The sequence below is a fragment of the Oryctolagus cuniculus genome, chromosome 3 (genome assembly GCF_051225735.1).
Source record: "Oryctolagus cuniculus isolate XC-2025 breed Fujian yellow rabbit chromosome 3, ASM5122573v1, whole genome shotgun sequence".
Taxonomy (NCBI): domain Eukaryota; kingdom Metazoa; phylum Chordata; class Mammalia; order Lagomorpha; family Leporidae; genus Oryctolagus; species Oryctolagus cuniculus.
Genome location: NC_142869.1, coordinates 93,197,862 through 93,225,446, shown reverse-complemented (window position 1 = coordinate 93,225,446; position 27,585 = coordinate 93,197,862). Strand labels below are relative to the sequence as shown.

General features: G+C 46.0%; 1 protein-coding gene across 1 annotated transcript in view; it reads left to right on the top strand.

The window, feature by feature from the left end:
- KIF5C (kinesin family member 5C) overlaps nucleotides 1-27,585 on the top strand; it is a 183,937-nt gene that overhangs the window by 103,108 nt on the left and 53,244 nt on the right. The window contains exons 11-15 of the mRNA XM_017342839.4: nucleotides 4,241-4,389; nucleotides 15,050-15,225; nucleotides 19,660-19,728; nucleotides 21,629-21,835; nucleotides 24,893-25,039. Of these exons, the coding sequence (XP_017198328.1) occupies nucleotides 4,241-4,389; nucleotides 15,050-15,225; nucleotides 19,660-19,728; nucleotides 21,629-21,835; nucleotides 24,893-25,039 (748 nt within the window). The remainder of the gene's footprint in view (nucleotides 1-4,240; nucleotides 4,390-15,049; nucleotides 15,226-19,659; nucleotides 19,729-21,628; nucleotides 21,836-24,892; nucleotides 25,040-27,585) is intronic.

Below are 27,585 nucleotides of genomic sequence, written 5' to 3'. Positions count from 1 at the left end.
TATTTGAAAGGCAGAGGTATAGAGAGACAGAGTCAGAGAGAGAGAGAGAGAGAGAGGGAGAGATCTTCGTCCACTGGTTCACACCCCAAATGACTGCAACGGCCGAAGTTGCGCCAGTCCAGAGCTGGGAGTCAGGAGCTTCCTCGGGGTCTCCCACACTGGTACAGGGGCCCAAGCACTTGGGCCATCTTTTACTGCTATCCCAGGCCATAGCAGGGAGCTGGATTGGAGGAGGAGCAGCTGGGACTAGAACCGGAGCCCATATGGGATGCTGGCACTTCAGGCCAGGACTTTAACCTGCTGCACCACAGTGCCAGCCCCTGCGTCTTTAAATTTAAAGATCCATTTTATTTATTTGAAAAGCAGAATTAGAGAGGGAAGGGGGGAGGAAGAGAGAGAGAGAGAGATCTTCGTATGTTGGCTCACTCCCCAGTGGCTACAACGGCTAGGGAAGCTAGGAGCCTGGAACTCTATCCGGGCTCATGTGGGTGACAGTGGCCCAGCCACTTGTGCCATCTTCTGCACATAAGCAGAGGGCTGGATCAGAAATAGAGCAGCTGGGACTTGATCCAGTGCTCATACGGGATGGTGGCATCTCAGGCAGCTGTTTAACCTGTTGCACCATGATGTAGGCCCTGGTAACTTTAGTTTAATCCATGATCTGTCTGAAGTGGTTTCTTTCTACTCAGTTTGCTTTTCTTATTTTTATTGAATATGGCATATGTGTAGTGAAATGCATAAATTTGAGTGTACAACTCGGAAATTTTACAAATGTATCCACATCTGTAACCACTGCTCAACATCTTGGAAGCCTCTCTTGCTCTCTATTAGGATGCTGAAGGGTAACTGCCATCCTGACTTCCATCAATGTAGATTAGTGTTGTCTGTCTTTGACCTTGATGTGTAGATGAAACCACATAGTACTGTTTTGTATCTGGCTTCTCTGCAATATTGTTATCTGTGAAGTTCATCTATATTGTTAGATGTGGTAGTAGCTAATTTTTCAGTTTTATATATAGTATTCTGTTCTATGACTATGGCAGTATATTCATAGATAATTCTACTGTAGATTGATTAATATTTGGATTGCTTTCATTGTGGTATTCTGTTCGTAAATGAAGTTACATGACTTTGGTTGTCCTGCCTTTAGGTAAACACATCTTCCCATTTCTATTGTGTAGGAGTGGAATTGCCGGGTGGTAGAGTTTGAGATACCGAGCTATAGGAGATACTATCAAATGTTTTTCCAACATGATAGTAATAATTCACACTTCCTCCAGGAGCAATTGAGTGGCATAGTCACCACTTATTCTCACCAACAGTTGCCATTATCAGTGTTAGAATTCTTAGCCATTCTATTGAATGTATAAAAGTATCTCATTATGGTTTTAATTTGCATTTCCCTGATGGCTAGCAATGTTACACACCCCCACCAAGTGTTTTATTGGCACTAATTCCTTGCCAGATTTTTTCTTACTGATTTATAGGAGTTATTCTAGGTAAGTCCTTTTTCATGGATATGTGTTTTATTTATCTTGTATTTTATGATTGCCTTTTCAGTCTCCTATGGAGACTTTTAATGAAAAGAGGTTTTTAATTTTAATGAAGTCAGATTTATTTTTTCCTTTTACCTTTGCCTACCCAAAGACTTGAAGAAGGTCTCTTGTGTTTTCTTCTAGAAGCTCTGCTGTTTTACCTTTCACACGTGTGCCTATGATCCATCTGGAATAGAATTAGATATACATTACGGGGGTAAAGTCCTCCCTCTCCCTAGGGCCGTAGACTGAGAACACTGTGCTTTCCCTGTACTGTGGAGGAACCTTTGTTGTGAATCAGATGAAAGTTTCTGGCCAACCCATTCTGGTTCTATTCCAACCTGGCTCATCAGTTTTAATTACCATGGCTTTCAGAGTGTTGATGATCCATTCCCTAACTTTGATCTTCAAAATTGTGATTGCTTTCTTGGCCTTTTTAAATACCTATGACCAACTTGCCCATTTCTGCACACACACACACACAGACACACAGACACACACACACACACACTCCCTCCTCTAGAGCTTTTGAGGGGATTATTTTTAACCTGTAGGACAGTTTTGGGAGAATGGATATCTTTCCCTATCATCTGATTTCTTCATCTTCTGTCTCTAGAGGATGTATAGGCTTCTCTTCAGCCGTGTTCAGGACTGAATGAATAAGTCTAGGGATCCAGCATGAGACATGGTTTCCCATTGTTGTTTCAGTTCCAAATGAAAAGTTAGGTGGCTTATCTCCCATGTACTCCTCTGGACTTTTCTATACTGTCTCTTGATGTCTTGGAGGGTGACCGGCTTGTACTATTGCCATGGGCTCTCTTGCCTCTGGCTTCCAGTTAGGTTCAACCAGTGAGAGAAGGAACACAGTCTGATGGGAGTGAAATCAGGATTTTTTTTCCTGGCTCCCTCCCTTTCTGCAGGTACATTTTGCATTGGTTGTTAACTCCCATTAAAGACTGTTACTATTTCCACCAGCTCTCCTGCTCTGGGCCTCCCTTTAGCCTTTGGGCAGTAATGACTCCCCTACTTCTACCTTGGGGTACCCTTTTATCGCTTCACTATATATTTGTTAAGCTCTCTGCAAATTATACAACTTGAACTGGTCATCTGTGCCTTGCCAGGACCCTGCCTACCACAGAAGTAGAAGACAAAGAATTTTCTGGGCAGCTTTGCAAAGATCTTCAGGAATGAGGATTAGTTATACCAATGATGACCTTGTGAGTCTGCTCACAGAACGTGCCTCTGGCTAATCCTGCCTGAGTGTAGCATAGAAGCTTGAACTTTTTCTTTCTGGTACCATTTGAGATCACCCAGGGACTCTTTATGATTTAAAATGTAAGATTAAAAGTCCCAAAGTGTGTCTCAGAATGTCCACAAGCATTTTCGCCAGGAGCTGTTTTTCACTTTTTGCCTTACTAAGTTGATAGCGGATGCTGCGCTGTTTGTGTTTGTTTCTGAGAAACATCTGTAGTACCACCTGAGGCTGTTGGAAGGTGAGGCGAGAGTGTCAGACTGGAACAGACTTTAAAGTAGTAATGAAGCTGCTGCAGGTTGAAAAATTAGAGTTGAAGCGCTTCTGGGGACAGCAGCCTCAAGGCGCGGCAAAGGAGAAAGAATTATACTAATTCTTTAGTGGAGTGTCACGTTGAAGTCGTTTAATTTCTCTTTTGACAGTTGGGCTATTTAGTTGTCTGCTTTAGGAATGAATGTTTGTGATGACATCTGTAGTGCTGGTGAGCTCTGCTGAATTTCTCCCACTAAAGTAGAAATCATGTCCACAATGTCATTTGGTGACAGTAGTAATTTACCTGAATCACATGTCAGGTTGTGCTGGCAAACATGACAGTGTAAGAAGTGTTGGGAGTTTAAAATGAAAAAGTAAACAACAAATGAAATTGGCTCTCACACATGAAGGAACTTCAAAAAGTTTGTGGAAAAGTGGAATTAAAAGATAAGTTTATTTTGGTGTAAAAATTTTTAAATTCTTGCATTTCTATGAACTTTTTTTTTTAAAGAGTTATTTATTTACTTGAAAGGCAGAGAGAGAGAGAGAGAGAGAGAGAGAGAGAGATCTTTAATGCTCTGGCTCGCTCTCCAAATAGCTACAATGATCAGGGCTGTGCCAGGGGCCCGGAGCTTCATGGGGATCTTCTGTGTGGGTGACAGGGGCCCAAGCACTTGGGCCATCTTCCGCTGCTTTCCCAGGCACATTAGAGGGAGCTGGATGGGAAGTGAAGCAACCAGGACATGGGATGCTGGTGTTGTAGGCAGTGACTTAACACAGTGCACCACAATGCCGGGCCCCCATAAATGTTTATTGAATTGAAAGGATACTGTCCTTAGGAAAGTGAATCTGGCAGTGGTATTTAGGCCGCTTAAAAGAGGATGCTATAATCCTAAACCAGGGCTCTAAAGAGAGACTAGGATGGTGGCATGGGGCTAGAGAAAGAGGTGACCCTATGACACAACTAGAAAAAAGGTTCATTGAACGTAGACAGCTGTGGGATGTGAAGGAGAAAAGGAAAGGATGCGTTGTGAGCCTCAAGGAGTAGTGGTACCATTAATCCAGCCAGGAGTGTGGGCAGAGTCACAGGTCCCTCCTCCCTCCCCAGTCCCACCCTTGGTCAGGACAAGAATTGAGGTTTATTTATGCCGACCCAGCAAACGCTGATAGCTGCACTCAGAGTCTGTGTTTTTAATCCCAGAGCTAAGACCATCAAGAACACAGTCTCTGTGAACCTGGAACTGACGGCGGAAGAATGGAAGAAGAAGTATGAGAAAGAGAAAGAGAAAAACAAGACTTTGAAGAACGTGATCCAGCATCTGGAGATGGAGCTCAACAGGTGGAGGAATGGTAAGCAGAATGGAGAGGCCACTCACGGCCACAAGGTGTGCTTTCTCTCTCCTGTGGCCGCTGGCTGATCCTTGGAAAATAGGGGGTGTTGGTGGAGCTTGGTTCTGCCTCACAGCAACCTATGTAAACAGGGGATGCTTTCTTGTTCTCTAGTGCAGTGCGTTGTAGTGCAGTGCGTTGTCTGACAACATTGTTGGTGAGGGTGGGCAAGTGGCTATTTGCAAGGTTGCTCTAAACTCTTTCCAATGGAGGTGTCCCCTGTCCGTTACTGTCATTCATTCTCTGGTAGCCCTCTCTGAGGTTTAGAGGGTGATGGCTCAGGTTGCTTTTGATGGAATGAAAAATGTCATTCTCTCTTAGGTGAGTTTTATTACTGATTTGGGGTTAAAGGTCACATCTGCAAATACTTGCACTTATTTATTTATTTATTTTTTTACCCAGCTCATCACCAGACCCTGCTTCTTCTGAGCAGAAATAGAGGGCTCCTAAAAGAAGCCCAGTGCTAAAATGGAGTCTTAAAGGCTCGTTTCGTGACTAGTTTTCCTTTTTCCCCAAAATATTCTCTTTAGTTTGTTCTACAGGGAGAAAATATCTCAGAGAACTGACGTACAGTGGGTGGGTGGATTGTGGGTGAGGCGCAAAGAGGGGTTTCCAGCCCCAAGCAGAGGCTGATTATTCTGGTGATTTTAGCACTGGGCTGGAGGTGGGGAGGTAGAAGTCGTGTTTTTACGCATATGCAGCTGACACACGACAGTTGGGGTGTGTGTGGGGGGCTGGTGGATAGTTGGCACTTGTGCTGCCTGCTCAGTGTTCATTTAGGGTGCAGGGGCAGGCCTCAGCTCTGGGTGGGAGCAGGGCTGCTGGCAGGATCAGGCGGGCTCCTGCCCGTGTGTAACTGCAGAGTGAGCAGCAGGTTGTCTAGTGATGATATGTTTGCCACTAACGTTCACTAGAAGGGGTAGGGTGCCAATGAGCTACTGTTTAATTGAAAAACAATTAGTGGCAAATGAGAATTCAAGAGAGGATCACCACCAAATGACCCAGTAGCCTAAATAACAGGATTCTTTTCATTCTGGAAAAATTTCTGGCTGCACACATGTTTTGAAAGCTGCTAGAATAATTGAATAACCCAGCACCTAGGGCTGGTGGATGATGCCTTGCAGTTTGGCAAGAGAGGGGGAGCGTCCAGGGGTAGAAGACAAGGTGTGGAGTGGCCGTGTGAAGTTTTGTTCTCTTTCTGGCATTTCTGCTGTGTCACTGAGGCATTTGGTGAAGCCTTCTGGTGAAGGGATGTGGGACTGGCCTTAGAAACACTGCAGAGTGGGCAGTGAGCCTTGTTATTTTGCATTTGTCCTGTCTCTTACCAAGCTCTAACCCTCCAACCATCCATCCCCCTGCAGATGCTGCCCTGTGGGATCCATCTGTGGCCTTGTTTGCCCAACCTTGCCTTGTGCCTAGCCTCTTTTTTAGGGTACTCTGCCCTGCTCTTGGCTGTTTGTCCCATTTCACCCCCTTGGAAATCTACTCCGAAACTGTTTCTGTACCCTCTTGCATGAACTCCTACAAAAGCACTCCAGTTCCATAATTTGGGAGAAGCAAAGCATGGTTTCTGACACCCAAGAGACTTGCAGTAAGTGTAGTTAGTAATGCTGGTGCTGGAGATGAAAGGGTGGGCAGGAAGACAGGGTCTCTGCTCTCAGGCACCTTATGCTCTGAGTGTGAAGGTGGGGTCTGGGCACCATCAGAACAGGGCTGGTAATAGACTGTGCTGCACACCAAGAAGGGTGTAAGGCCCCTATGGCCACCACAGCAGGGACCCCGACAGTGACTGAGTAGCTGGTGAATAAGATCTGAGAGAATCAGCAGCTAGCCAGGTGAAAAGGGGGCGTGAATAGAGGTGAGGGTTGCAGCTGGAGGGAATGGTAGGTGTGATGGCCCTGGAAGGCCAGTGTGGAGGACTGGGATGGGGAGCACTGGCCTGGATGAGCTGGAGAGGTAGGTGTGGTGGTCCCGGACAGGGCTGCACAGTCCTTGTCCAGGATTTTGGTTGTTATCATGGAGGCAATGGGAGGCTCTTTATGTTAGAGTTCTCCAGCGAGACAGAAACAAGGGGGTATGTGAGAGGAGAATTATTAGGGCAACTGGTTCATGCAATTATGGAGGCTAAGGAGTCCCACGATCTGAGACCTGAGATATCAGTGATATGGCTCAGTCCAAATCTGAAGGCCTCAGAACCAGGGAAACTGGTAACATGAGTCTCAATGTGAGGCCCAAGACTGAGAGCCTGGGTGCTGCTGCTGTAGATCTTGGAGTCCAAAGGCTGAGGAGCCTGGATTTCTGGTGTCCAGGGGCAGGAGTGGGGAGAGTGTCTCAGCTCTCAGTAGAGAGACCAATTTGCCCTCCATGTTTGTTCTTTCTCTGCCCCTGCCCTTTGGATGGTGCCGCCCACATGGGGAGTGAATCTTCCCTGCTAAGTCCATCGACTCATGTGTCAGTCTCCTCTGCAAACACCCCATTCTGGCTATTCCTCAGGCCAGTCACCTTGAGAGTTAAAATTAATCATGGTACCATTCAAGGGAATTAAGCTGCAGATTGCACAAATGAGAATTGACACTTTTCAGGTTGTGTTGGAGACTAAACTGAAGAGGGCTGAAGAGGGCTAGGACTGGGACAGTCTCCCAGGTGTGAAATGATGGCAGTTGAATTGAGAGATACAGTTGTGGAAGAGAGAGAAATGGATAGGGCCAGGGGGCATTTAGGAGGCGACATTAATAGGGTTCACTGGGGACTTGGTTATGGGCAAAAGTAGGTGTCAAGGTTGGCTCCAAGTTTTCTGAGTTGCTGAGCTGGCTGGAGGGATGGACAGCCCCTGAGACGGAAGTGCTGACCAAGAACTAGGGAGATGAGGAGGGGAGATTGGGGTACCCGTGGAGTGTCTAGGGGAAGGTTTCACAGGAGTTACTTCTGGGGTTGGAGCTTAGAGGAGCAGCCTGAGCCAGAGAGGGGGATTTGAGGGCCCTCAATGCTTAGGTGGTGCTTGGGGGTGTAGGTAGGGGTGAGGTCCCCTACAGACTTTAGAGAGGAGGAGAGGAAGGAAGACAAGAGAGTGAGGAGGATGGGAGGGCAGGGGTTCTGCAGAGCTCTCTGTCCCCCCAAGGTGACATTTGTGGGTTAAAGCTGACTTTTCTGGAGGCAGAGTTGTTAAATGTAGAAAACTGACTCGAGTGATAGAAATTTCAGGTGGGAGGAGAGTGGGAAGGAGATGTGGGGAGTGCAGAGCTGTCTCAAGGATTAACCAACCATACATCACACAACATGCCAGTGTATGTCCCATCTACAGAAAACTGAGCCAGGCTTCCCGTTAGATTCCCAAGTTGGATGTTTTATCCTCAAGTAGCCCTTGAGGTGACCACAGTTTAGAAGAGTCAGTCCCCCAAGGGGACTGGTCACTGGGAGAGTTGGGATCTGAACCGAGGGACTGGCTGACAAGGAGCTGGCACTAGTGATTTGTACTCTGGCAAGTTAGACGGGTGTGGAAGGTACTTCCCAAAGGAGGAAGGGACTGGAAGCCCTCTGGTGGCATCCCTGAGTGTGAGTCCTAATTCCTCCTGAGGGCTTGGCTGGCGGGCATAACTCAGAGAGCTGGGATTTGAGAAGGGGTGTAGGGAAGAGGCGGTGCCCGCCATGAAAATCAGAGTGGCAGGATGTTGCCACTTTCTTCTGAAGTTAGACGCACACACACACATAGGTTCTAATCTTGTAGGAAGCAGCTACTTAAATCCCCTCAACATTGCCCGTTACTGATGTTTGCACGCTGTGGTCTGAGTGCACACTCCCTGGGAATGAGTTCTGCCTTGCACTGTGTGTTTATAATGTTAAGCATTTGGCTCCTATACTCCAGCTGTAAGAGGAAGGTATGTAGTAGAGAAGTGTGTGTGTGTGTGTGTGTGTGTGTGTGTGTGCTGTTATATAGAATCAGACAGTAATGCAAAGGACTAGGAAGTCAACTGCAAGTGAGGTGCAGCCACATAACGCAGGTAAGTGAAGGGAGACAGGGCTGATCCAATTGGCAGTGATGGAACTGTGCCCCAGGAGGGGGCATGACTGCCCTAAATCATTCAGAAGTTATGAAATATTGTTTGCCACATGCCTAGAGGCTTGTCCCACCCCTCCCCACCACCAACACACCCCTCCCTCCCTATCCACCTGCACCGATTTTAACCCCTCATAGAATGAATGTTTTAGTCCTCTCTGAATTCTTATGCTGAAATCATCACCCCAGCGTGATGATGTTAGGAGGGGAAGCCTTTGGAATGTGGTTAGGTCCTGAGCATGGAGCCCCATGAGAGTTTGCTTTTGTCTGCTGTCTGCCCTGTGAGGATGCAGTGAGAGGATGCTCTCTGCAGAGCTGGAAGAGAGTCCTCACGGGAACCTGGCCATGCTGGCATCCTGATCTGCAACTTTCCAGTCTCTGGAGCTGTTAGAAATAAGGATCTGTGGTTCAGCAGCTCCCAGTATGCAGCCCAGACTGACTAAACAGCAGAGTACTTTACAATACAGGCCAGACAGTTTTCTGTTCTGGACACGGTGGAGCCTTCGTTCATTTCTGACATCACCCTTGGGACAGGATAGCTCTGGGCATATGCATGGTGTCTGAAGGAGAGGGCACACCTTATTTTTCTGAGGGAAAGAACTAGAAGAGCCACTTACTCGTGTGGTTCAATTTCCCAGTGTGCAGTGGGTTGCAAGTGACAGGAGTTGGCCCCACCCAGCTGAAACAAAAAGGAGATACATTTGCGGAATCCAAAGACCAGCCAAGGAACCAAGTTCCAACAGCAGTAGCTGGGCCTGCCCCAGGGTGGATGCGCGCAATGGAGACAAAGCAGCAGGTCTCCCAGGGGCCACACCTGGCAGAACCCATCCCCAGCTGATGTTCCCATCCCTGCAAGATTCTATTGGAGATTCAGAGGCTCAGATAGAAGTGGGGACACTGTGCCTGGTGGTGTGCTGTGGCTGGATCAGGATGGGGTGCTTCCCTAAATGGCTGATGAAGACAGTGCAGGTTGTGTGTGTGTGTGTGTGGGGGGGTCATTCCTCCAAAGGAAGCTGAGGTGCTGTCCTGCAAATGGTTGTTGAATGACTGTCAGCCTTTCTTCAGATCTCCAGGTTCTGCCTCATGGATGCACTCACCTGTTTGCTTAAGGAATAGATGGGTGGGGCAGTCATTAGAAACTGGCTTTCTATTGCTTTGTTGATCTTGTGTATGTGTGGAAGGGACTAGACCACCATGGAGATAGATTTAGATAGCTGGGTTCAGAGTGAGTTATGGCGTCTAGGTTACCTCAACCTTTCTCAGTCCACCCAGAAAACTCTTGTCAGGAAAATAGGAAGGAGAGCTGAGGGCTGAGGTCATGATGTCAGCTGCATCTGGGTCCACAGCTCCCTGTGAGTCTTCACATGTGTTCTCCCTTGGTGCTTGGGATTTTGCATAAAAAGAAATAACTATTTATAGAGGTATAAGTCAGAAAAAGGAGCACCTGATAATCTGGTGTATCTATAGAGTCCTTTCTCTTCAGTATATTTACCGAATAAGCTAAAGTCCTGTCAGGAGGTGGTTTAGGCTGGGAAGACCTGGTTCTTCAGGTTGGTGTGGTTCAGCAGCTCACCGGATCTGTAGCCTCTGGTCTCATCCGGGGCTTGGTGGCACTGGGGGGCCTCCATTGCTGGAATGCAGTTTGCTCTTTTAGCTTGAAACTAGTAGATGCTGGGCCCCTTTCAGAGTCATGATTATAGTGGGCTCTAAGAAATTAGCATTTATTTGGGAAATCTAATTTGTGAGGTCATCTTCCTTTTTCGCAGAGCACAACCAAACTGTAGTAAAAAAAAAGAGTGAGGAGGCCTGTTCATTAGGTCGTGAGTATAAAGAGGATGTTGGGTCCTAGGTGACGAGCTTATTAGAAAATTACTCTAGAGGGGATTAGAGAATGTTTTAAGCTGCTTACAGTATTTTTAGGAACTAGGGTGAAAGATGTTATTTGCATGCAAAATAATCTCATAAAAGAATATTTTTGTAACTTCCCCTTTATATAATGACATCTTGTAGCCAGCTGCTCTTACCCATCTGGCAACTTAAAGGTTTTCCTTTTCGTTTCTTTGACAGAGAAATCGCCTACCATTAGGTCTGCCACTGGGCCTGTTTAATTGGTATTAAGAGAAGGCCCTTCGTTTGCCAGATCTGCTGTGGCTCCTGGCGGACGCCGTGAGTGACTAGCAAATCTGTGCCCCGCAGTGTCCGAGGGAATGCAATTACCTCCCCGTGTTCTCCGGAGGCTGCGGGCACTCAACTTATGAAAAGGATAACTAGCTTGTTGCTATTTCATGTGTGAAATTTTAATGAATTACTGGCAGTCTAATGCTTTTTTTTAAGGAAAGAAAACCCCATTTTAGAATTTTTAACTAATAGACCTAATGAGAATTTTTTGATTAGTCTGTCATTCCTGTCTGTGCAGTGGATGGATTTCTAGTTTTTACAGAAATGGTATTTCTGCTCTCTGGGGGTTTGCATTTTATAATTAGAATGTTCTGCAAGCCGTCTAGGTAGGATCTGAGTGAACATGCTGGTGTAAACACAAATCTTTTTAGTCCTTAAAGGTAATTACATCTGACAATGGTAAATGCCAGGATGCTTTTTTAAAAAAGGGGAAGGTGGCTGGCGGGGGGAAGCCTTCCACTCTGGGAAAGCCGATGCTTTACAGTGATGCAGGCTCTCTCCCTGCTGCTGCAGGTACAAGCCCGAGAGGCTAGGCTAGGAGCAGTCTGCATTTAACTTGGAAGGGAATAAAAACAGGTGCCAGTCCTCAACCAGTGATCCTTTTCCTCCCGCCGATCTCAGGGTGTTCTTCATCCAGTGCCTCTTTGCCGCTGTCCTCCTTGTCACATCTGGTTTTCCCATAATCACCTGGCTCGAGGTTTCTCCAGAGACACGGGCCACTGCAGAGCCGGGAGTATCCCCGGGAAGGTGGGGAGATTGCCATGGAGACCGATTGCCTGGTGTCAGGTCTTACATAGTGTTGGGGATTTACAGTCCCCAGACAGCTTTCTGAGCTGCACAGTGTAGGTACCAGGGTCACTCCTGGAAGTCATTTTCCCTGTCCTTTGAAGGGCAGCTGTGTTTGGAGCTCTTGGTTCTTCCCAGAGCAGGAACCATGGTGCTTTTGTTGGTGCGTGTTGCCGCTTTGTTCTTCTCCCTCTGAACGGCTGCTGCGGAGAATAGTCCTGACTGCCTGACCTTTACAATTCAAACCCGGAGAGCTTGCTCTGTAGATGTCACTCAGTGGGGGCCCTGTCTGTGCTTTGATTCAGGTAACTGCAGCAGAGAAGCCAGAAAGTCTGCTATAGGTTGCGAATATTGTTTTAATAATAATAATAATAATAAATCTGCAAGGGGGACTTGCATAGCTATATTGTGTTGTAGTTTTGGAATTGAGCTCCCATCACAAAGGTATGATGAAGACCTCAGAAACACTAATGCCATAATAAGTTAAAAAATTATCTTCCCAGCTTAAAAATTTGTGAATTTGTCAGGGAGAGGATAGAATAAGAGATGGACTTTGGATAATAACACCTCTTGTGCATTTTCCTGCAACCCAGGCATAATTCTGTCTTCTCCTTTGCGAATAGCAAACCAAGAGGGGAGCAGAAGCTGGGCTTGCATGAACAGGCCTGTTGTGTAACAGGTGCAGTGTAGCCGTAGCTCCGCCACAGCACGGAGCTGCCGGTAGGAGTCGGCTGATCACTTTCAGGCTGCCTGTTGCAGCAGCTAGCTTGTTGGATCCCTGAAATCTGGGACAACCCTGCTCCTTGCTGATGCTGTTCTACCCCGTGGGGAGAAGAGCGCAGCCTAGAGGAGTCAGGCCTGTGGCTTTGGTTCCAGCAGCTGCTAGCTTGCTAAGGTTGTAGGGGCTTGTCTCTGACCCCTCCCACACGGGCAAATGAAAACGCAGGCTTTGCAACCCTTTTTGCTTGCCCCAGTCTTGTGGTCTCCTGGTCTCTCTGGCCGTTTGGAACCAAAGAACCCAGGGAATCTGTCTCTTCTGGATTTTACTTTGTATCTTACCTCTTTAATTGGGGCCTATGGATAAGGTGAGCATATTCCATCTGGTAAATTAAGAATTTCACCTTCATCTTATGAGGGTATTTCATAAAGTTCATGGAAAAATGGAATTAAAAGATAAGTTTAAAGTTGGGTGTTTGGCCTAGTGATTATGACACCATTTGGGACATCTGCTTTGCACATCAGAATGAATGCCTGGGTTCGAGTACTGGCTCCATTCCTGCTTCCAGCCGAATACATGGGTTTCTGCCACTCATACAGGAGGCCTGGATTGAGTTCCAGGCCTTGCCCAGCCCTGGCTGTTGCGGGCATTTTGGGAGTGAACCAACAGGTGGGAGATCTGCCTGTCTCTCTGTATCGCTGCTTTTCACATATATAACATAAATAAAATTTTTTTAAAGCCCTGATTTTATTTTTGTGCAAAAATATTTTGAAATTCATGTACAAGGGGGGATCTTCAAAAATTGTATGAAAAATATGTGTATTACGGATAAACTCTGCATGGATTTCCATTTTTTGGGCACCATTGTAAACTTAATCTTTTCATTCCATTTTTCCATGAATCATGCTGTAATAAACTACCCTGTTCCCAAACCGCAGAAGCTAGAAGGGAAAAGTCGGAGATACAGTCACAGTCCCAAAGGAGGGAGGACGTTTACCAAAGCATCAGTGAGTTTATCTCAGGAAAGAACAGAATTAGGAGGGAAAGGGGAAGGAACACATTCAAGTTTCAAGGGATGCTCTGTATTGCTTGAGTTGTTTATGTTGAGAGTGTGTCCTGAATTATTTGTGTGGTTAGAAAATCTCTTTCCTCTCTCTCTCATTCTCTTAACTGTTTTGAGGACAAAAAAAAAAAAAAAAAAAAAAAAAGGAACACGGCACTACTTTCCTAGCCCATGGATTTAGCAGGCTGTAGAGAATATAGATCCTTTAATTGGATGATATCCAGTCTGCACACTAAAGTTGTTAATGGATGCTTTAAGCCAGGAATTGGAACTGAATGAAATATTGATTTGGTTCAGGTTCAGTTCAAGAGCTACTCTGAAATTCTGGTTTTGTTTCAGGTCAATAATTTTAGAAAAAAGGCTTAGGTAGAGTACGGTCTGGTTGGAAGAGGAAAAATGTCTGCCCAGTTTTGTATTCCACAAAGGAACAGTTTATTCTAAGTTTTGCTTTAAGTTGCTACTTCAAACAAGAACTGTGATGCGAAAGTGAAACCACTGAGTGTTAATTTTACTTGACACAGAGGCCCACCATACTATTTTGTGATTCTCAAGCAAAGTAATGGAATTGTAAGCAGGGAAGCTGAGCCATCACAAAGCGTTTTGTTTATATTGATGTAAATGTGTACAGTGTTCAGAGGGTTCCTTGAGGCATGATATATATATGTTGTTAATGGAGTCACAGATCAGGATTTCAATTCTTCTATTGTTTTTTTGAAAAATTCCCTCTGGCTCAGGATAGTATTCCTGGGAAGTGTTCACAAAATGCATTTGACAGGCTGAGAACTGGTATGAGGCTTGGAGCATTGCAGGCACTCAGTGTCTAGTGAAAGGAGTGTGAAGGTGATGGTAAACATTGTGATGGAGAAGTGTGTTTGGTTTTTAGCTTGCTTTCCAAGAAGATATCTGAGAGATGCAATTTTTGAGCCCTGTGCTTTTTGTAGACTCCTTTTTATGTGCTCTGTTCTTGCAAGGTGGTTTTCTGGCTGGGATAGCCATTGGTCAGCTTGAGGATTGCCCCCTGGTTCCTTAATTTTCATTATTGACTTTGACAGTGCTTCCTTTTGAAGCCCTAGCAAATGTTACTGTGCGGACTGAGTACTGGTATGTCACATGTCTGCACAATATTCTAACTCAGCTGCTGTTCCTTTTACCAGGAACTACCTGACATCACAGGAAATTATTCTATTTGAACTCCCCAGCAGAGCCAATTAATTCCGACTTCCTAGGGGGAGAGAGTGGTAGTGCAATGTGTGTTTGTGCAGTGTCAGTCAGAGCCCCTGAGTCCAGTCCTACCCTGACTTCCTTTCTCAAATTCAGAGACCCTCAGGCTTAGAGGATTGGGACTCTGCAGTGTTGTTTTCTACAATGGTCAATGTGTTCTTTGACTTGACTTTCTAATAAGGAAACAGTAACATAACTAATTGGTAATTAGGATGCCTCAGAGATCAGTTTGAATCAAACACTGGAGAGAAGGTGATTCTAATAATACCCCAGTGTATTCCCCCATGAAAGCCAGGAGTGTGCACACAACTTGAGGATTACTCCGAGTTGGGTTAGTGAAGGTCTTGTGTGGCCCATGATGCATCACAAGGGGGGGAGAGTTTTATCTTCTTCCTCCAATGATTCCGCTTCCTGTGGTCAGCTAATTGCATGCTTACTCATCAAATGAAAAAACACAGCTATAACTCTAGACAACAGAGCTTACTGTGTCCTCTGTGCTTTGCAGTGGGAGTGATGATTTTAGAACTCTTTGGGGTGTGTGTGTGTGTTGCACACTTAATTCCTTTTTAATCCCCAGGCTCCCCTCGGCTGTGTTTTGCAGGAGAAGCTGTGCCTGAGGATGAACAGATCAGCGCTAAGGACCAGAAGAACCTGGAGCCGTGTGATAACACCCCCATCATAGACAATATCACTCCTGTTGTTGCTGGCATCTCTACAGAAGAGAAGGAGAAGTACGATGAGGAGATCTCCAGTCTCTACCGACAACTGGATGATAAGGTCTGTAGCCAGAGATTGGTGTGAGAACTAGTTCTTACTGTGGTACAAAGTCTGATGATGGATGGGTCCAGACAGCATCAAGCCCTGTGAAGTAGATGGAGGACTGCAGACCCATCTCTGCTTCTGCTTTCCTAATGCCTGCCTTAGCTGTTGATTGTGCAGACTCAGGGAGCTTGATTGGTACGGAATGGAAAATTAATGTGAAAATTTGATTGGAAGAGTAGGGGGTTGGCCTAGAGAGACAGGCAGGTCTTGTTTGGAGTCTTGTTGAAATTGGACTTAGTTGATTGCTGCATGAGAGGAGGGGTGTGTGAGTGTGTGGGACCTCTCTAAGTCTCCCTTCACTGCTTCTCTGGGCTTATGCTTTACCTCAGAACAATTCCAAGAGTAGCCCTAGTTGGGGCAGGGGGTGACTCCCGCAATTCAAGTGTATATAGAAGCTCCTTGATTTACAGTGGCGTTAAGTACAGATACGCTCATTGTATGTTGAACATATTGTGAGGTGGAAATGCATTTTGTCACCTACTCAATGTCTCAGCTTAGCAAACAGCACACTGTAGAGTGTCATCAGTTGTGGCCCCTCATGGTCACGTGGCTGACTGAGGGGCTGAGCTGGCCGCCATGGCCCAGCATCACGAGTGGGCGTTGCACTGCATGTCATCGGGTCAGGGAAAGATCAGAATTCAAGGCATGGTTTCTACTGAACATAGAGCATGTGCATCATCGTGAAGCCAGACTCTTCAGCCCGGTCCTCTCCTAAGTCAGGGAACACCTGTAATTTAATCATGTAGCTGTGAGGCCCAAACATTGGGTCACAGTAGACGGTCTGATGGCTTCCCTTTATCCATGAAGCTCCAGATTCAGGGGCAGACTCTCAAGTGAAGTAGTGCTAATGCATGATGTCCAATATTATGACTAACCTTTGGGACTCAAGTCGTCACGTAAATGCACAAGTTGGAATAGAGGAAAAAAGGCCTTGGAGAACATGGTGCCATTCATCCCCACTGAAGTTTGGGTTAGGAATCCCAGAGGCAGAGGAAATGAAATTGATGTTGCACTGGATCTCTGCATGTTGCCCTTGGAATATTCTAAATCCTTTCAGTGCATTTCATCAAGGTTGCTGATATTTTTAGTCTGATCTAATCTCTTCTGCTGTGGTTCAGCTCAGAGTGCTTGGGAGCACCTCTGGCATGAATGAAACAGCTTTGTTATGTTAACGCCGCCATTTATCTTGCTGGCTTCTCTCTTTTTGGTGAAGCTTGGAATCTGTTATCACCTTTACCAGCTGTTTCTATTTGTGATTCTGGGAGTTTGCATTATAACCGCAGGGTCAAACTGAGTCACCTACTTTTCTGAAATGCATTTAATAAAATCTTCCCTTCCGTATCTACCTGGGTGTTTTACATAAACCTGAAACAAACTAAGAAAAAAAGATCAGTGGTAAATGAACAGTGTATGCAATTGCTTAATTTCTCCAAAGAACTAGTATTTTTTAAATAGTAAAGGTTAGACTATGTGCAATTTAGTAATCCACAGAGAATCCCAAACGTGCCTGAGAACCTGATTCTTTGCTCCATCTCTGCACATAGAAGCGTGCCATGATCGTGAATCCAGTTCCTAAAATGTGGCAATGAAGACCAAGCTCAGAGAGGTGAAAACCCCACCTCTGAGGTGTTGGAAGCTGGAGGCCTGGCTGGTCAGCCCGAGACACTTTCTGTTATATCATTTTCCTATACCATACACCTCAGAATCCCACGAAGCACAACATAGTTTGAGGTTAGGATTCGTGGTCCCTCACAGGGTGATGCTGAGAGATGTGGAGAGAACTGAGCTCCCAAGCCCCCGTCTTAGAAGGCACCAGAGCCAGTGTTTTTCCTTGGAAACCCTGCCCGCGGACTGCCTGGTTGTGTCTTACCTGCTGGCATTCTTATTTGTCTTCCTCTCAGGTTCTGGAAAGTATTTGCGTGTTCTGATGATAGAGTGGTTTGAGAGTTTGAGGATGCATGAGTTGGGGTGAGAGATCTGCATAGGTTATTGAGTGGTAGAGCCCAAAGTGTCTGGGTCTGGCTGACATTGGCCCAGAGTGATTTTGTGACTTATCCAAGTTGACCTTGCCCATGGGTGGCAGAGTTGGAAAGAAATTATGTATCTTTTTTTTAAAGGCTTTTTTTTGTTTTTTTTTTTTTTTTTTTTTTTTTTTTTTTTTTTACAGGCAGAGTTAGACAGTGAGAGAGAGACAGAGAGAAAGGTCTTCCTTTTTCCATTGGCTCACCCCCCAAATGGCCGCTATGCCGAAGAAGTTGTGTATCTTTTGACTCCCAGGTCTGTGCTCAAACTGTTTTTGCCTCAGCTCTCTAAATGAGCAACTGGTCAACTCCAACGAGTCTCTTTAGGGTGTGGTGGGAGGAATACGATAGTTTCCTTTCAGCTGACCTCCATCTCTCTCTGCCACCTCTGCTGGGATGGAAAGACAGGTGGTCCCTAAAGGCAGAGCCACGCGATGGGGAAGCATGCAGCATGGAACCAGACCTGTGACTTGATAACGCTGAGACCTGGGGTGAGGCCCTGCCCTGCAGAAGGTGCTTAGTAAAGGGCCAGTGTAGTTTGGACAGTGTCTCTGCTCCAGTGGTTGGTGTCCTGTGCACTTCCTGTGCTTTGCTTCCCGTGTGGGGCCAGCCCCTGCTTTTCCTTGGTGCCTTGCAAGCCCCTGCATCCCAGCTTGTCACCTGTTGACGAGGAAGCCTGCGTCTTCAGGCCTTGAAATGAGCACAGTGTAGGAACAGCAATTTCATTCCCCCGGTTCTCTTCTCCTGTTATTTCCATCACTTGTAGCAGTAGTTCATTCCTCCCAGGGGAGAGACGGTGGCTCCCTGGAGTTAAATGCTTTGAGTCTTTTATGTTAAGTTGTTTAATATTTATGTGCCGAGGAGCATAAACACAAAATTGTTCCTGGTGGCTGGCATGCTAAGTAGTCTCCTAGTTGTAGAAGTACCACTTTTCGGAGGTTTCATGCTGGTGTGATTTCCCCAATTCTCATACCAGAAATCTGATTTGGGGAAGGAAGCTGTGAGTGTTTTTTTTTTTTTTTTTCAAACCATGAAAGGAACACTGGTGACAGAAAGTTCAGTGGAAACAGAATCTTTGAGCAGAGAAGTAAGGCTGATATCTACACAAATGAAAAGGACATAGAGATCTGGTCCTATTGATTTTAGGCTTTTCTCGCTTCATGGCAAGCACTTGGGTGTGACACCCAGTTAACCTGCCTCACCTGTAACCTGCCTTACCTGTGTGCAAACACCACCAAATAGGCTGGGGAAGAACCCATGGAAAACTGAGGTCCTGCAACCTGTGCCCAGGGGTTAACCCTTGTAACTCACTCTTGGGGAAGGCAGGGACTGTTCGGTTTCGCTGATGTTTGTTTGTGTTTAATGGGCTGCTGATAAAAACACCTAGCCAGGACCAGATGCACTGGGTACCCAGTCACTCAGAACTGAATCTTACTCTGCTTGGGATTTAGATCCCAGAAGTGTCATCAAATGGGTTTTTCTCCCCTTTCCAAGGGAGAGGCAAATGTGAAGCCAGGTTGTCTGTCTTTATAGGCTGTGCTTAAAATCTCTCTTGAAATCATGAAGATTGCAATGAAGACTGAGAAACTCAGTCTTTAGGCCTTGATGCCTGCTGCTTCTCCTGCCCTGGGGGTGGCCACTGTCTAAGGAGAGGCAGCGGCCACCCTTGCTTTTGTGGCAGCGACATCTAGTGGCAGAAAATGTGCGCGAGGCGCGGCTTTGCCTTTCCCGCTCCTGTGACAGCTGAAACACTAAGCAGGATCCCTAAGCCAGCCCCTCCTCCTGGCTGCCCAGAGGTTTTAAAAAGTCTGGTCAGAAAATTAACTTCCCATTAAGAGATCTTCTAGTGCAAGAGATTAATTCTCTAGTAAATGTTTTCCTAGTCCAAGTGGAAGGCTTGAAGTGGTAATACTGGTCTTTGCTACCTACTGCTTGATAGCTTTCCTGGTCACTGATGTCTGATAAGATTTGGGACAGAGCACACACAGTCACAAAATGAAAATATCCTTTTTAATTGGAATCAGGAATTCATTGTTAACCACTTTGAAATGGGAGGGGTAGCACCAAAGTCTCTTTCCAGTCCCCAAACCTAAGAGGCCTTATTTCTGGATGAGCAGGAATCGGGCTGACCATGCAGATTGTTGTGATTCTCAGATGTCCAGATGCTGCACCTGCTGAGGAAGGTGGGTGAAGAGGCACGTTAGCGAACAGTGTCCCAGACCAGCCTCCCATCTGTGGAGTGCCTTGCGACGCTCTCTGCCGTATTAGCAAGCAACGCCTGCATCCTGGAGCGTGATGCCAGTCTGGAGACCAGGACATCTGAGAGGCCACAGCTAACACCCAGATTTAACACGATGTTTCGTTTCAGGATGATGAAATCAACCAGCAGAGCCAGCTGGCTGAGAAGCTAAAGCAGCAGATGTTGGATCAGGACGAGGTAAAGGACGCCATCATTTTTTTTTTTTAAACCAATTCCTTTGTTATTCTTTGCTGTTGATATTTGTTCCAGACATTGAATTTGCAAAGACTCTTTTTTTTCAAAAAGCACTGAATCATGTGAAAATTCCTTGGTAGGTTTCCTTGAGTCTATGAATGCCGATTACGAATGGATTTTCATAGAATTGAGAAATTATGTGTCTGACTCTGTAGAGCTCTAGGGGTTTTTCAAGTGAGAGGCTGGTTGTTAGGCTGAGTCCTGGGAGAGCAGCCACCTGTCTAGGTCCCTCAGTCCCGGCACGGCACTGCGGGGCCCTGCTGTGTGGGTCCATTTCAGCTTTGCAAATGAGCTGGCTCAGGTCTGTGATGCAGACCATGCTCTCCTGCTGTCCCTAGGGAAAGAAAACAAAACCAGAAATGGAAGATAGAGGAGGGGAAAGCAAGGAGGAAAGGGGCCCTGAGCATAGTCTGAGCATAGATTGGAGACACTAAAAAGGAGGCACATTGCCTCCGTCTTCTCCTCAACAGTTCTCTATTCTCCAGTAAATGTCTTTATTGCCTGTGCTTTGCCAAATGTTTCACAAACAGGGATTTTCTGCTTCTTTGTTAAAACGCTATGGGGTTGGATCACATGGTACAGTGATACAACCAGTGGCTTGGGTCGTGTCCCCAGCCCTGCACAGATACAGCTGTCTCAGGTGCCCCTTCCGTCCTCTTCCTCTCTGCTCCTCTTCATCTTTCCAGGACAATGATTTTACCCTGTGCCCCAGCCCTTTCCTCCATGGGGAAGTTAATCTGTGCGTTTGTAATCAGATGAACTGTACTCACCTAATTGGTTTCTGTCTTAACCATAATTGAGGTCTTCCGTCTGCTTAGTGTTTCTGGCTCTCTACCTCCCACTCTTTTTCCTTGCATCCCCAGTATTGGTACAGCTGCCTGAGATAAACTTTTCCTTTTTGTTAGAGGAAAAGCTCTTGCACTGTTTTTCTTTATCTATGCTATCAATGTGATATCTGTTCATTTTAGGAAAGCCAGAAAATACTATTGGAACCAAGGTAATGAATGCATCCAAAAGCCCAGGCATTCATTTTATTTTAGTTGAGGTTTTTTTTCCCCCAGAAACCTTTTATTTAAGGAACACAAGCTTCATACATTTCATAATTACAACTTTAGGAGCATGCTGATTCTTCCCACTGTACCCGCCTTCCCACCCACTCTCCCACCCCTCTTCCTCCTCCTTCTCCTATTCCCACTCTTATTTTTTTATTAAGATCTATTTTCAATGAATTTTATACACATATGATTAACTCTATGTTAAATAAAGAGTTGAATAAGTAGCATAAAAAAAAACTGTTCATCAACAGTCGAGACAAGGGCTGTTCAAAGTTATTGCTTCTCAAAGTGTCAATTTCACTTCTACAGATTCAGGCATGCATTTTAGGTAGTGTTTGGGGGCATATCCTTCAACACATTCCTGATGAATGTTAAGAAAGAGTGACTGACTGCCCTTTGGTTGTCTCTGAAGTCAGTCTGTTTGCACTATGTAATCGTGACGGTATTTTTTAAAAGCTAAGTATTGTTATTGTCCTCTGAATGATTTCTCTGTCCTTTGTTTGATATGTGGAGTAGCCAGCCAGCTAAAAAGTGCAGTCATTTTTGAGGTATAACTCATTCTTTGAATTGAGTCTGTCCAACTTTAGAAAAAAGAAACAGATTTCTGCAATATTCGCATGCTGTGTTTTCATTTAGCATCTGGACCACACAGTGGGGTTTCCTGTCAACCTGAGCTTTTCCAGCTTGTTTTCTTGCGTCTGGTTTAATAATGACTTTATTTTGGATAGAGCACCTGACAGACATTTGAACACGAGACCCACCAGTTGCATGCCATCTTGTTTCCCCAGCTTTTAGCTTCCACAAGAAGAGACTATGAGAAGATACAGGAGGAGCTGACGCGTCTGCAGATTGAAAACGAGGCGGCCAAAGACGAGGTGAAGGAGGTGCTGCAGGCCCTGGAGGAGCTGGCGGTCAACTACGACCAGAAGTCCCAGGAAGTGGAGGACAAGACCAGGGCCAATGAGCAGCTGACGGACGAGCTGGCCCAGAAAACGGTTGGAGCATTTGTGTTTAGGGGGTGGGACTTCCTCGCCTGCTGTTCCTGGACTTTTCGCTGATGCTCGTTGATGGACACTGTATAGAAAGGCAGTTGGTGGAATGGTTGTTGGATGTTACACGCAGATGTGTCCTCTGAAGTCTTCCAACAATTGAAATGCCTGGTGGAAGTGACTTTCGTCCACTCCTTCTGGAGCTGCAATTCACCACTTTTACACCCAGGGTATTTATAATGTTAGCAGGAAGGCTTTGTGGAAATAGTGAAGAGAGAGCAGATTTGAAGCCAGAAAAATCCTAGTTAAAAACTTCACTTTACAACTCTTAGGCCTTAGTCAAGAGAGTTAGGCCTGAGCATACATTCCCTTATCTGTAAAACGGCAGGAACAAGGTGTTCCTTGCATGTTGTGAGGACTAGTGACAGGCACCGGCGTGTGCTGCTGTATCAGTCCGTGAATCTCAACGTGTCCCGCTGGAATGGGGACGCTCTGGAAGGTGTGCACGCCCTCTTCTGTCTTTATCCTTCTTCCCGGATGAAGTGCATGCCCGCCCTCAGCTTCCTGTCCTGGCTGCTGCTGTCAGAAGCCTGGGACCCAGCTGTCCTGGTTTGTCCTGTGGAAGCCAGTGCTTCCGTCTGCACATGTCCTTATTTTTAGAGTGTCCCAGCAAAAGGTGCTGCAGGTTCTGTACCAGGAGCTCGTGGCAGCAGGGCCAGGAAGCATTTGGCCAGGGAACTGGCGCTGGGCTGTGTCCTTTCCTGCTTGGAAAATGGGTTGGTGGAGAACTGAACGGCTGTAATCTGCTGCCCTCGGCACCTCTGCCCGATGGCCTGGTACCGTGGGATTGTGCCCAGCCTGTTCTGTGGAAAACATCCAGTCCTCCTTGGACAAGGAGGAGCAGCACATGGTGCAGGAAAGCGCTGATCTGCCGACTGTGGGGCTGGTGGGAAAGGCTCCTCACTCCATACACTCAGCTGCGTGGTGGACGCCTTCTCTATACTGGCTTCCCAAGACAGGAACTGCTGCTTCTGGGGATGCTGAAAACATGATGAAGTAAGCAGTTGGCAGTGCCAGACGAAACAAGACAAAACAAACCCAGCCGGAAGTTGCTTAGGACAGGAGGAGAATTAGATTTTCTCTGCTCAGTGTTTTCTCCAGAGTCCTTTTAACTAGTCCTTGCTATTACTATTTTTCAAAACAATGAGACCTTTTCCATAAGGTTTAGTGTACTGTTTTTAACATTTTTATTTGACAGGCAGAGAGACAGAGGGGGAGAAAGAGATCTTCCATTCATTGGTTCATTCCCCACAGCTGCTGGGGCTGGGCCAGGCTGTGGGAGCCTGGAACTCAATCTGGGTCTCCCACGTGGGTGGCAGGGACCCAAGATTTTGAACCATCACCTGTGGTCTTCCATGGTGTGCGTAAGCAGGAAGCTGGATTGGAAGCTAAACCAAGATTGTAAGCCAGGGACTTTGAAAAGGGACGTGGTGTCCCAAGTGTCATTTTAACCATTGTCTCAAATGCCCGCTCTTAAAGTACTACTTTTAGTCAGATTATTAAAATATATTCTAGTAATTTAGCAGCATTTAGCAGGATCGTATAATGTCTGGAGCTTTAGGAGTAGGGGACCTATTTCTTTGTTGGTTAATACCAAGACCCAAAAGGTGATAATTCTGTTGAATCATTGAGAGTCAGTTAAGAATATTTACTTTTGGGTAACATACATGAAGGATGGGAAAGAGATAAATTTGTTGAGTTTGGCAAGAAAATAGAACTTCTACAATGTATTAAGAAACCATCTATTATTGAACTTATCTAATTTTGAAAAAAAGATGAATTGTGTTTAATTCAGCTTCACTGTGAGGATTAGAAGACTTTTTAAAAAAAGGTTGATTTATTTATCTGAAAGGCAGAGAGAGAGAGAGAGAAAGATTTTGTATCTGCTGGTTCACTCCCCAAATGGTCACAATGGCCAAGGCTGGGTCAGGCTGAAGCCAGAGCCAGGAGCTTCATCTGGGTCTCCCACGTGAGTGACGGGGCCCAAGAACTTGGGCCACCTTCTGCTGCTTTCCTCAGTGCATTAGCAGGGAGTTGGGTCAGCAGTGGGTCAGCTGGGGCATGTCCCCATGCCCATAAGAGATGCCAGCATTGCAGGTAGTGACTTAATCTGCTGTGCCACAGTGCCGACCCTGGATTGGAAGACTTTTAAAGTTGTTTTCTAAATGCATTGTTGTTCCTCTGGGCCATGTAGTCCAGATCCATCTCCTGTTAGAAGTTAGGTGGGGGTTTGGAAGGGGCCCACGGAGGAGGTTTGTTGGGAGTGGAGGTGGGGAGGACACCGGCAGGTGTGTTTAGAGTCTGAACTTAAACAGGGTGCATGAAGCAGAGCGTGTGTGTTAGGAAGATGGGATTAGATGTTATAAACCTGTAGACTCTGTCTCTGGCTCACCTTTAATAAACTTATTTCATAGTCCTAGACATATTATATGATATGAGGACATATAATAATATAACACGATATATAACTTGAGAGTAGGATGCCCCACTTCATGTCAGAGATTGTGCTGTACCATTGTCAGAAAAGGACTCTCATGTTGCAATAATGAGAGATGATAAAAGAACTGCATCCTATATGATACTGTTATTCTTTTATTTATTTAATTGAGAGGCAGAGAAACAGAGAGAGGGACAGAGTCTGAGACAGAGAGCGAGAACTTCCCTCCACTGAGTCACTCTGCAGTTACCCATGGCAGCCGGGCTGGGCCAAGCTAAAGCCCAAGAGCTAGAAATTCAGTCCAGGTCTCCCACATGTGTGACAGGGACCTAAGTACTTGAGCTGTCACCTGTCGCCTCCCAGGGCGCACATTCGCAGGAAGCTGGAATCGGGAGTAGAACTGGTACTCGAACCCAGGCACTCCAATATGAGATATGGGTGTCCCAAGTGGCCTCTTAACAACTGCACCGAATGCCTGTCCCATGATGCAATTGTTCTATGTCATGCTGTGTGTGAGAAATCGATGGGGAACCCTTTTAATTTGTTGTCGAAATTTATTTTTCCAGACTACATTAACAACTACGCAGAGAGAGCTGAGCCAGCTCCAAGAGCTTAGCAACCACCAGAAAAAGAGGGCCACCGAGATCCTGAATCTGCTGCTGAAGGACCTGGGGGAGATTGGTGGGATCATTGGCACCAACGATGTGAAAACGGTGAGCCAGCCTTCCTTGCCCCGCTTCCGTGCTCTCAGCAGAACGTCCTGCTGAGTCTTCCTGGTGTCCAGTGCTCAGCATGCTGGGTCATACTTGAATCACTGCAAACTAACCGATCAAATAGCTACAGCAACTATTATTGGGTTGAGGAGGAAGGAAAAATAATTACCTTTCAAATCTAGGGACCATCTTCATATCCTTGTTGGTTTGCATATGTAAATTGGTTTATTCCTCACATTCACTTGTGAGTGTCACCAGTGTTTGGAATTGGGTAACTAGTCTCAGAAATGGGCTCTTCTTTCCTGTAAGAACTCAATGGAGTGAAAATTCTCTAATCAGTCAGGATGGACTTAGAAAAGCTTTCAGCAGAAAGTAACAGGATCCGAACGATGGCCTAGGAAGGGAAACCACATTTACATGTTCACAGCGTGAGAAGTCTAAATCTCGCTATCAGGGTGTGCTCGGTGTTGCCCAGCAGCTCATTGGAACCACAGAGTCTCCCTCCCACCTACGGAGTAGACTCTGCATTTTAGTGATTCGCCAGGGGGTTGTTGTGGTTTTTATCTGAGCAAATCCGGTTTAGTGCACTGGCTCTGCAGTGCCAACCCAAGCTTTTTCTGTATGTCCTTTCTGCTATGCTTTGCTTGTTTCCTTTCTGTATTCTTGGGATTTTGTCACATGGTAGCGAAACAACTGCCAGAGTGCCAGTCTTCATGTCCTCACTCAGCCTCATCCAAGTCCTGCTGTTTTCATGCAGGGGTGAGCCACATCCCTGAAGCCCTGTGTCCTGCACTGGCTGGAACTGGGTCACATGAGCACCTCAAACCACAAGGGGAGCTGGGAAAGGGAAGGGGCTAGGAGTACTGGAGGTGGCTTAAGCCAGTCACGACAAGCCCCCTGGGGTTGTGCACCCAGGTGCTGTCGACCTCAAGGAAATGAGAGAGGTGGCGAGAATCCGGGTGATATGAAGTTGTCTCGAAGCTAGGAATACAGGGGAAAGAGTGAATAACAGTGTTATTGGTCAAGAGATTTGATAATTTGTCATAATATGGAGTTGTTGCTATTGACCAGTAAGACAGGAAAGAAACATTTTTAACAAGAGCTCTGGGGAGTCATAATTTACATAACATGAGCCGAACATATTTGAGAAACTCTGATCTGTGTGCCCGCTCATGAAACGAGCACACTGGGAGTCCCGAGCAGAGCCAGGAGACAGACTGCACTTGCCTCTTGCAGGGCACCTGCCCCACTCCAAGATGGCCATGCTGTTGGATTCAGCCCCCGAAAGTGCGCGGGGCTGCTCTGGTCTCTCTGGTCTGTTTTATCACCATATCCTGTTTTATGTCCACGTTTGATTGGTTGGTTTTTCATTACCATCGCTTTGCAATAGTACATTACCTTGTGTCTAGTACTCCCAGCCAGGGAAAGGTGTTACCTTGCTTAATTTCCATCTCTCAGTTCCCTAACATAAAATTTTTTGAATTGAGCTGTTTTGCATTTATTTATTTTTAAACAGCAGGTGTCTTTCTCTCTCTCTTTCTCTCTCTCTCTCTCTTTCTTTTTCTTTCTCTCTCTCTTTCTTTCTCTTTCTTTCTCTCTCTCTTTTTCTTTCTCTTTCTTTCTCTCTCTTTCTTTCTTTCTCTTTCTTTCTCTCTTTCTTTCCCTTCCTAACTTCCTTGATTTATTTATTTATTTGAAAGGCAGAATTATAGAGAGAGGGAGAGACAGAGAGAGAGAGGTCCTCCATCTGCTGGATTACTCCTCAAATGGCCATAATGGCTGGAGCTGGCCCAGGCTGAAGCCAGGAGCCAGGAGCTTCTTCCAGGTCTTCCACATGGGTGCAGGGGCCCAAGCACTTGAGCCATATTCCACTGCTTTACCAAGCACATTATCAGGGAGCTGGATCCCAAGTGGAGGAACCAGGACTCAACTGGTGCCCATATCAGATGCTAGCACCGCAGGCGGTAGCTTTACCCTCTACACCACAGCAGGGCGGCCCTGCTGTTTTGCCTCTAAAAGGCTGAATTCTGCATCCTTTAGCTTGGTGGCAACACTCAGGTTGTGAGTCCAGGTTGTTGAATACTTGGCAAGGCTTCCAAGATTAGGTTTCCATTTATAGCCTTTCTGGGAAGGTCCAGAAAGGTCCAGGCTTGGAATATATGGTCTCATGCAATCATCATTCTTTCCTGGATCTTCTGCTGTAATGGAGTATTTCATAGATCCTTGTGAATGAATCTAATTACAGTATGGAATTCTCAGGTATGATAGGGTTAACCCTATTGGGCTTCTGTTTAGTGGTTTTATATTTGAGGATTTAATTTGTGGAACCATACGTTGGCGTTGAGCAATAAAATTCTGAGGCTGGGTTGATTAAATGGCCCTCTCAATATGAAGGTGGAGTTGATTTATGGGAAGTTGGCGCTTGCTGCTGATAACTATAAAGGGAGGTATTTTTATGCTAAGTTCTAAAATAGGGCTGATGAAAATGCAAATGAAATCAAGGAGTGTCTGGGTGCTTTGCATGAAAAAAAAAGCGTCCTTACCTT